The sequence below is a fragment of the Priapulus caudatus genome, unplaced genomic scaffold (assembly GCF_000485595.1).
Source record: "Priapulus caudatus unplaced genomic scaffold, Priapulus_caudatus-5.0.1 Scaffold16, whole genome shotgun sequence".
NCBI classification, from domain to species: Eukaryota; Metazoa; Priapulida; class Priapulimorpha; order Priapulimorphida; family Priapulidae; genus Priapulus; species Priapulus caudatus.
In genome coordinates, this window is record NW_014577077.1 from 717,949 (window position 1) to 729,294 (window position 11,346).

Here is an 11,346-nt window from a genome sequence, read left to right on the forward strand (position 1 = left end):
GAACTTATTGTATCCCCCGCGACGGCGAGTCAGCGGTGATACTATGGTTTCATGTCTCCCCAGCTGCCGCCGCTCGGTCCGCCGCAGAGAATTTCCCTTCAGCTCTATAACTCGACCCCTAATTGACCTAGCGTGACCAAACTTGGTATACTTACACATCTTGGGGAGAAGGTGTGCAGAGTACCAAAACCAGGTCACTGCGACCTTTATTTGACCTACCTTGACCCTGATCATATTTCCCTCCGCTCTCTAATCCGGCCCTAACGACCTATGCGTCTACAACACTGGTATATCTTGCACATCCTTGGGAAGAAGGTGTACAGCAGTACCAGAAACTAGTCACTGCGACTTTATTATGACCTTTAACCTGATCTTGATCATATTTCTCCTTCTGCTCTCTAAACTCACCCCTAAATTGACGCCTACGCGCTACCAAGCTGAGTATACTTACACATCTTGGGGAGAAGGTGAGCCACGTACCAAAACCCAGTCACTCACGTACCTTTATTTGACCTTTACCTTGACCTGATCAATACTTTTCCTTTCCGCTCTATAACCTGCCCTTAATTGACGCTAGGCACTACCCAAACTTGGTATACTTACACACTCTTAAGGCGTACCAAAACACGGCGCCAGCGCTCACTCACGCAGCCCTTTATTCTGATCGCGTGTACTCGACATCGATCCAATTTCCTCCTCCGTCTCTATCAAACTCGGCCCCTAATCGACCTAACTACGCGCTGACCAAGACATGGTATACTATTACACATCTTTGGGGATAAGGTGAGTCACGCGTACCTAAAACCCAGGTCCACTGGCGACCTTCATTGCACCTTGAACCTATTTCGCCTTTCCGCTCTCTACCACTCCCGGGCCCCCCTTAATTGAGCCTATGCGCTACCAAACACCATAAGGTCACCTACCGACCTTTATTGACCATTTACCTTGACCGTAGATGCGAGTATTTACCTTTCCGCGCTCTAAACTCGCCCCCTAATTGACCTAGCACATAACATAACTGGTAATAGCTGTACAGCATCTTGGGGAGAAGGTGTGTTCCGTCCAAAACCACCCGTCACTATGACCTTTATTTTGACCTTTCCGTTGACCTTGATCATATTTTCCCTTCCACTCATAACTTTGCCCTCTAATGCCTATGCGGCTACCCTTTCAACTTTGGTCATACTTACCACTGGGAGAAAGGTGAGATCAGCGAACCAAAACCAGGCTCACTCGCGACCGTTTCAAGTTGCTGACCCTTTACCTTATATCAATCCATTTCCCTTTCCGCCTCTCTAACTTCCAATCCCCTAATCATGACCTAGCGCTACCCCGTAAACTTGTACTACCTCATCACAACATCTTCCCGCGCGCACCAAGGTAGCCAGCAGTACACACACCAGTCACCCTCCCGCACGAACCTCCTCAATTTACCTCTCCCCGATCCATATTCACACCCACACGCTCCCCCTACACTCGCCCCCCCCTAATCTGACCCTAGCGCTACCAAACCAGGTCACTAACTACCTTTATGTTGACCTTGATCATTCAGTATTTCCTTCCGCTCTAACATTAACTCAAGCCCCCCCTCACACCTCTAATGACTAGCACTAAACCCCCACCAACCCCTCCGCTCATACCCCCCAAAAACCATCTTGGGGACGAAGCGTGTGTCGCGGTCCAAAACGGCCAGGCTACCCCCCCACGCAACCTTTCATTTGACCTTTACCTAGACCCCATGATCATATTTCCCCCCTCTCCCCCCTTCCCATCTAATAACTCGCCGCCATTAATCGACGCTTAGCGGCTACCCAAACTTATCGTAATACTTACACATCTCTGGTCGAGAATGGTGTGTCGCGTAACCCACACCCCACCAACCGCTCACCTCGCGCCCTCTTTAGTGACCACTCTGACCCTTGCACCATATCCTCCTCCTCCACACCCCACTCTCACCTACACTCCCGCGCCCCTAAGCCCTATCGCGCTTGACCAAACTTGGTACTAAACATTACACACTCCCTTGGGCCAGCACCAGTGTGTCGCGTACCGCAAACGCCCAGGTCTATCCTGCAACCTTTATTTGACCTTGACCTTCATCATATTTCCCTTCCACTCTATAACTCGGCCCCTAATTGACCTAGCGCGACCAAACTTCGTATACATACACATCTTGGAGAGAACACGGGGGATACATGTAGTTGGTGACAACTGCCCTTTCTAGTTTAATGAGTTATTGTATTTAACTTCAGGATAATGTAAAGCTAGTAAAGGAAAGCCTGCAGACATCTCAATCATTTGACTTTGTTAGGTAAGGTGAAATTGTCTGCCACACATACTGAAATCAAATAATATACTGTAATACAGTTGCTATAATAATGTGGCAGACAAATTATTTTAATAAAATGAATTTAGCCGTTTATGTATAAAAGATTTCCTGTGTTAGTATACAAAACTGCACACATTTCATTTAATAATTTATTTCGTTTAGTCATCCTGAGATCTATGTTTTTAGAATGCTATATAATTGCTTTTAATGTTATTTTAGATTCCATTTGGATTGTGGGACAGAGCTTGACTGTGGTTGTTGTGGAAAAGACATGGCCGAAGTGATCATGACCTATGATCTGAAGAGCATTTTTCCTACCACAGTAAAAGTTAGAGGTAACATTGAATAACCTGTTTTCTTTTCTTCAAGTCAACATGTGCGTGTCAGTAATATCTTCTTGCCAGTATTAGTGCTTAGTAAAATAATAAAATAATAAAAGTAAAACCTCGAATGTATGATGAAATGAGTGTGATTAATTCGTCAGTGTTCATCATATTTTTCTTGTTATGACCTAATGTGGCGTTTAGAGGGCTACATTCCAGGAGGAGGGAGGGGAGGGACAGCTGTTACCCCTAGATATAGATAGTCATTTAAAATAAATGCAACTTGTATACAGGCTATATTTGGCTTCTTTTGCTGTCTCAGATCATTCCTTAAGTTCCTTCCTCCTTTCATGGAGTGGCTTCAATGTTGGTCTAGAGTGGTCTTCTGCATCCCAGCTGCTGAACAGATTATGGCTAATGGTGAAAGCTTGGGTCATTGATGGCTTAGGACACATCTCCGAAATCATTGCAATGGCTCATCGATGGCTTTGGACATACCATCAAAAGTTTAGAAGGGATCATTGATGGCTTAGTGTACATGACCGTACCTCGACGCGGCTCACCGATAGCTCTGTGCTTATCACCACAACTTTGGAACTGGGGCACATTCACTTTTTAGCTCATCTGACATAGTCAGATGCAACTTGTAGAATCGCATGATTGTCCGTGCGTCCATCCGTGCGTCCGTCCGTCAACAGTTGGAGTCAACAGCACAAATCTAAACGGCTCGACGTACGGTCACGATATTCGGGATGTGGGGGTGGGGGGGAGGGGTAATCCGAAAACGAGTTGGGATGTCGAAGCTGTGGGTCAAAGGTCAAGAGGTGTAAAATAAGGGGGAACATTCCCTCCTTAACTTAAGGTATAGGGAAGAAATGCAGAATTGCGGCACAAATCTAAACGGCTCGACCTAGGCTCGTGATAGTCGGTGTATAGCATCATGGTGAAAAAGCCATCGCTGTGCCAAAATTGGAGGTCACAGGCTAAAGGTCAATGGGGCACAGGGCAGATTTGAGACATTTTCTGAGGACATGGTCGGACGGAGCGATTGAAAAACTTTTTTGTTTCAGCGTGACTAAGCATTTTTATGGCTTTATTGAAAGGACGCATGAAATGTACTTTCGCCTGACATGCGAAGAGTAAGTGTCTGGATAACCTTTTGACCGCTCAAGAGGAGGGTTAAACATGGGATTTGTTTACTGTTAGAAAGAATTTGACTGCGGGTTTGCTAGTAGAATCTATACATGCCTGGATGTATGCGGCTACAATGTCACGTGAAATTTCAAAAGCTAAATTTGGTTGAAGAAGGTTTATGCTCCTTAAATGTGTATAATTTCTATGGCCATTCTGTACTGTCAGTGTGTTACATGTAACTTATGGCCACGTGCCAAGTGTCGTGTGGTGGTGATAGTACTGTGTAGTTTTTGCCTGCGTTAATTAGTTACAGGTGTGGCAGCTCTCTATTTCACGTGCGGGCTTGCGTAGGTAAATGGATGAGTGCTTACTCTATTCTGTTTTGCAATATGTTGTTGCTATCTACGTACGATGGAGCTTTTCCATCTTTAATCTTAAGACACTTAAACGTACACGGCCATCTCGTGCAACTTTCATAAAGATTCTCAACGAACATTCCTGTCAGAAATAGGTTCCTGATACCATCCCTATGGCTTCCACTGTTTCGGTGCGTATGTGAACACATTTGGGACTGAACAGGGTTTACTAGAATCCCACCACTGCACCACAAAGTCACCGCAGTGGTACGTGAGATGAGCGCTGTCGCTCTGCGGCACTTGTTTAAATATTATTCCCGTAATATGCAGTATATACTTATGTAATTCCTTATATAATTAACTTGCAGGTAGAGAACACTCCTTAAAGGTCAGCACAGATGACTGCGATGTACTTCAAGAAAATGATTCTTCCGAGAGCAGTTGTTCCATGTTAACACATATTGTAGAGATATGGCAAAAACTGTTCATGCATATAATTGAATGACAGCAAGAATATATATTAGAACACGTTAACTGTTGGTCATTTTACTATAATTTGTCGTTATAATGATAGGGGCAATGTAGTATTTTATTTTAATACAATTATGCCAATTATACATATAATATTTGAAGAGATGCTTTCGTGGCTTAGTGATTAGGCCCACGTATACTGTCCACTGAAGGCTGAGTTCAATCCGGCCGGGGCAGTGAATTTTTCTCAGGTGTAAAACCTGCTCTCAACATTGGAGCTGTGATATCTTCCGCGTGCTCGGATGACCACTGTAAATGGGCGGTCCGTCTCCAGTTAATGACGAAAGGCCAACGGGACGTAAAAGAACGCACTGAGGGCGCAAAAACAAACTCTGGCTGTGACCACACTCAGTGACATTCAGTGCCATTCGCTATATGCTATATAGCGTGTTGGCGGACAGTTTACCCCCTGTCTGTAATAGTTCCGGGAGCCTAGAAGGGTCCACGCGTGCACCCCCGCCCCCCACAAACCTCTCCGAACCAATATTTTTCTGAGCGCCCTGATGCCTTGATCACGAAATAAATGTTAACATTGCGTAAGTTGGGACGACTTCCGGTATGACGTCAATCAAGATGGCCGCCATTAGTGAAATTTACCAAAATCATAAATCGTTATTTTCTGATCAAATTAAAGCAAATGAGGTATCAAAATGACCGCAATAGAATAACAAACAGATATATTAACAAAACAAACTACTACAAAAAGATTCATTTCCAGAAAAATGAATTTATGTCGATTTTGATTTCAATTTTTGGTCATATTCTTTCAGAAAGCAAACAACCATAGTCATGATTCAGAAATTGGTTTTTCACATATTTGAGAACGACCACACCTTTTGTTCATATCATGTGTATCACAACTGTTAAAATATCAACAGTCATATCAACAATAATTGCCGTTTCTGTGTGTCTAAATATCTAACTATGTCATTCCCGGTTACGTATTGTCAATCCAGATCACTGTCTGTGCTTTCACCACTGCTTTGTCTATAGAGCAATAACAAATATAATTCCATGTGGAGCATAAAACGAAGGGGTGTGCGTAGATAAATCTTTAAAACGGGGCGTGAGAGAGAAAGAGAGAAAGAAAGAGAGCAATAGAGAGAGAGGGACAAGGCCATAAATAACTCGACAGAGTGATACAGTCATACAGAGAGAGAGAGAGAGAGAGAGAGAGAGAGAGAGAGAGAGAGAGAGAGAGAGGAAGAGAGAGAGAGAGAGAGAGAGAGGAGAGGAGAGAGAGAGAGAGAGAAGAGAGAACGAGAGAGTGGATAGTGGTGGATGGATGATGGATGGATGGATGGATGATGGATGGATGGATGGATATGAATTGGATGGATGGATGGGATGGATAAAGTAGGTGGGGTGGAGGAGATGGATGGATGGATGATGGATGGATGATAAATGGATGAATGGGATGGATGGATGGATGGATGGATGGATGGATGATGGCATCTATGGATGGATGGATGGATGGATGGATGGATGGATGGATGGATGAGTACGATGGAATGGATGAAGATGGATTGGCATGGATGGATGGTGGTGAATGAATGGATGGATGATGGCATTGTGGATGGATAGATGGAGTGAGGAAGGCTGGGTGTGAGATGGATGGATGGATTGTATGGGTGGATGAGATGGGATGGACGTGATGGATCGGAGGTCGATGGATGGATGAAATGAATAATGGATGAAGAAGACTGGATGGAATGGATGGATGGAGTGGATGATGATGGATGCGATTGGATGGATGGATGGGGAGTGGATGGATAGATAGATAGATAGATAGATGTGATGGATGAAAGCCTGGGTGGGGTCGGGATGGAATGGCTGTTGAAGATGGATGGTGGAATGGGTGCGCATGGTGGATTGAATAGGATGGATGGATGGAATGCATGGATGGATTGGACTGAATGGATGGATGATGGAGTGTGATGGATGGATGGATGATCGGGCGCATGGAATGGATGGATGGAGGATGGATGGATGGCATGCGATTGGATGGATGGATGGATGGATGACGATGGATGGATGGATGGAGTGGATGGGATAGTGGATGAGGATAGATGGATGATATGGATGGATAGATGAGATTGAATGGATGGATGTGATGATGAACGGATGCGATGGCATGGATGGGATGGATGGTATGGAAGGATGGATGGATGGATGGATGGATGGATGGATGGGATGACGCGCGGGGACGGGCCGGGCGAATGGGGGATTGGATGGATGGATTGGATGGATGGATGGACTTGTGGATGGATGGATGGCTGGACAAGGATGGGATGGATTTGCTTGCAAGGACTGGGATGGATAGGGACGGATGGATGGACGGATGGACTGGATGGATGGATGAGGGTGGAATGGTGGGTGGATGGATGGATGGATGGATTGAAGTGGACTGGATGGATGGGCTGTAAGGATGGATGGATCAACCTGAGCAAGGATAGATGGATGCATGGATGCCTGGATGGAATAGGTGTAAGCATAGATTAGATGAAATGGATAGAATGAATGGAATGGATGGGATAAATGGATAGATAGAATAGATAGACAGATGGAATAGATGCGATGATATGGATGGATGGTCGGCATAGATGGATTGGATGAAATGCATGGATGGAATGGATGCCTGGATGAATGAATGATGGATGGATGAATGGATGGATGGATTGGATGGGACGAACGGACGGACGGACGGAACCGCGGACGGATGGATGGTGGATGGATGGATGGGTGGAGGGAGGGATGTGATGGTTGGGATGGATCGAAACTGGGTGGCGTGGATGGATGTGCGTGGAAAGGATGGATGGATGGTCTGCCAAGATGGATGGATGGATGGATGCTGGATTGGCAATGGATGCATGCGATCATGATGGATGCATGGATGGGATTGATATCGGATGGAATGGGATGGTGGATGCAATGGCTGGATGGATGGATGCATGGATGGATGGACTGGATGGATAGATAGAGCTGTCATGGATGGATGCAATGGAATGGATGGATGGATGGATGGATGGATGGAGTGGATGGATGGATGGATGCATGGATGGATGGATGGATGGATGGATTGGGATGGACTGCGATGGATGGATGGATGGATGGATGGATGGAGTGGATAGATTAGGATAGATAGATAGATAGAAATATAGATAGATAGATAGATAGATAGATAGATGGATAGATAGATGGATGAAATTGGATGGCTGGAAAGATGGATGGATGGCTGCAAGGATGAATGGATGAATGGATGAATGGATGGATGGATGGGGGGGGGATGGATGCATGAATGGATGGATGGATGGATGGATGGGGGGGGGATGGATGCATGAATGGATGGATGGTCCGGATAGATGGATGGATAGATGGATAGATAGATGGATGTATGGATGAATGGATGGATGGATGGATGAATAGATAGTATGGATGGAGGGAGTAGATACAATGGATACATGGATGGCAGTGGATACATGGATGGATTGGATGGATGGGCAAGAAAGGGGAGCGCAGGCTCTGGAGGATTGGACGGGATAAGGAGACAGACGATAGCCCGGTCGCAGACAGGGTGTGATGGCATGACTGAGCGAGACGGATGGAGGGGTCCTGTGTATGATGGACTGGTGGTTTTGGTGGATCTTGCGTACCGCGAGAGCGTGGGTATGGTAGTCACTACAAGGGGAGTTTCCTATCGAGCACCGTCTGTGGGCCGATGATCTGCTGAGGCTGCGGCCCCGAACGACTTAAATTTTTAGTTCATTTTGAAATTGGTACAATGCTCACAATCGATATAGAGATTGGCATTTTTTTTGGAAATGGTAAAGACTATTTCATACTTAGATGTGGTCGGTTCGTCGCAAGGGGTTGTGGGTGCGTAATGAAAACATTGTCTGAATTATGGACTAGGGGGGCGATGGTTGTGTTGCTTTCTGGAAATAAATGTGTGACAAAAATAATGACCATGGGCTATTTTGTGGAATATATGTGAAAATTTTGGGACGATGCATGAATCCATTCGAGCATAAATGCATTTTTTCAGGTAAATTGAATCTTTTTCTATAGGTAGTTTGTGTTGTTAATAGAGTGGTGGTTTAGTTATTCCGCTATTGGCGGTCGTGTTTTGTATACCGCGTTGCATTTGGTTTAATCTTGATCGACAATACTGAACGAAGGTTAGGCGATTTATTTGTGATAAGACTGTTCGACTAGAGATGGGGCGGTCATGTCGGGTCTGTGGATGACTCTCATACGGTGGACCGCGGGAAGTTCGTCGTGGCCGAAGCTGTACGCAATGGTGGTAAACAGTTGTATGTTTCGTGATCAGGCGGCCGGCGCGGCTCCACTCCTTTCGCCAGAAAACCTATCTGGTTCCCGGAGCGCTTCTGCTGGTGGGGCGGCGCTGCAGCCGCACGGTACGGACCCCTTCCATAAGCTTTCCCGCCCTACCTAACAGGTTGGCAAAGGAAGGGCATCCTGCTGTAAAAATCGCCACAACACAAAAAATGACTAGTCATAATCAAAGAATTGACCCTCATAACTGCTCTGTGTGGAGAGGGCGTCTTCGAGGAAGACAAGTCAGACAGGCCACACCGTCGGTAGAGGTTAATTCAGGCCTGGATAATCAAAACTAGGATGTTGAAAAAAAATTTATGTAGAACACCTAGGCACACAAATCTAAGTTAATTCTCTGTATATATGTATTTTCAATATTACCATATCTTGACAATGCAGGCAATGCATATAAAGTATGATGACATTGTTATGAATGTTTACAAAGTGTAGATAGATAAGATCGACAGTAGACAGAAATTCTAACTGTTTAATAAAATATCCACTTACTATCTATAAAAATGTACTTAGTTTACTAATGAAGCTTCATTTAAACACTGTTAATGCGTATCTGTAGCAAGAAATAGTACAGTTCTGTTGCTTTCTACCATGTCTACTGAGTATTTGGTATTACCAAGGTGGCCACTCAGGACCCGTTATGAAAAAACGGCTTCGTGTCTTATGTGTTATATCAGCATTACTCAGAATAGATATTTAGAACGTGCAGATGAGCAATACGCTCACTACATAACTATGCTCATAATAGGCATGCCTAAATCAGAAAATAACTGTAAAGCATTGATATGACCCAATGATTCAGAATAGGTAAAATTCTGCTTCTGCTATTTGCGAGTGCAGCAACCCAATCATTGCCAGAATGCAGATTCAGTAGTCAGATTCATCATTGCAAGGGATCATCAAAAAAATCATACAGCCTATTAGATGATATCAATAGAAAAATATAAATTATTGATTGGTGTTTGCAAGAAAAACAACTTTTCTACTCAGAAATGTTGGTCAAAAGAAGGTAGACGAAACAAACGTTTGCAGACGTTTTTAACGGCAATTCTATATTATATGATAAACATACACACATTACAATTGGTTTCCCTGAGTAGTATAGAGCCTTTAGAGCTTTGCCTGAGACAAGTATCTAGTATTATTTATGTTTCCAACATATAGCAAAGCTACTGATACAGTATATATGCACTAATTGTAAGATGACAAGCATATGCGTCAACATTTGATTGTTGATTAACAAGACTTTCCTGAGTAAATGATTTAAGTATATACTAAATAAACAAATTCTAGTGGTGTTTTGACTATTAGAATGGTTAACATATGGCTATTAAAACAATTTGAATGCTTGTTACACATCTTGCTCACTAATGAGCCGACCTCTCTGACCCGGGCATCAGCAACCACCAGCGCCATGTTCAAGCTTTGCCTAACAAGTCGCCGCAAGACTGGCCGTATTTACTTGATTGTACACATGACAAAAGTTGATCATTTTTATGCCAAGTAAAAAAGATTTTTGATCAAATACGACCCATTTGCTTGCATGACCAGTTGCAATGACAGGAAAATGTGATCAGTGAAAAATTACATTGTTGACACACGGTTTTAGAGTACATTGGATTTTCCCGATAATGCTGAGGTAGAACAAGACCAGACTGGACCTGACGGCCATATTGACGACAGTAATCCATTATACAGTTATTCTTACATGATATACGAAAATTATGGCAATCATATGGAGAGAGAATGCCTAAAACCCATTGCACTTGAAGGCAGTTGTAAGTATCATTTACCACTCACTCCCTTACTCCCACAACACACGCACAAAGATACAATTCAACTACTGTGTACACATAATGAACTCTTATGCACTTAAATCTGACAGGACCAACGCATACCAAGCTTAGTTTAGAATTGGTTATTCTCTTGATGATGATGATGATGTCGATGGGTTACCAACTATCTCAATAGCGCACGAGAGAGAAGGGGAAGAAAATGATAGAAAGAGCAAAAGAAAATTGGGTGAGAGAGACCGATCGAGAGAGGGGGTTGAAGGAGAGAGGGATAGGGGGGAGAATGAGAGAGAGATAGCAAGACAAGCACGCACGCACGCACGCACACACACACACACACACACACACACACACACACACACACACACACACACACACACACACACACGAGAGAGAGAAGAACGAAAACGAAAAAGAAAGAGACGACGGACGACGAGAGAGGACGGCGCGCGACGACGACGACGACGCCGACGACGACGACACGACACACACACACACACGAGAGAGAGAGAGAGAGAGAGAGAGAG

At 44.3% G+C, this 11,346-nt stretch overlaps 1 protein-coding gene across 1 annotated transcript in view; it reads left to right on the forward strand.

Annotated features, from left to right (window-relative positions):
* Positions 1-11,346, forward strand: part of LOC106810177 (centromere protein O-like) — a 32,031-nt gene that overhangs the window by 16,506 nt on the left and 4,179 nt on the right. The window contains exons 6-7 of the mRNA XM_014813462.1: positions 2,253-2,311; positions 2,549-2,664. Of these exons, the coding sequence (XP_014668948.1) occupies positions 2,253-2,311; positions 2,549-2,664 (175 nt within the window). The remainder of the gene's footprint in view (positions 1-2,252; positions 2,312-2,548; positions 2,665-11,346) is intronic.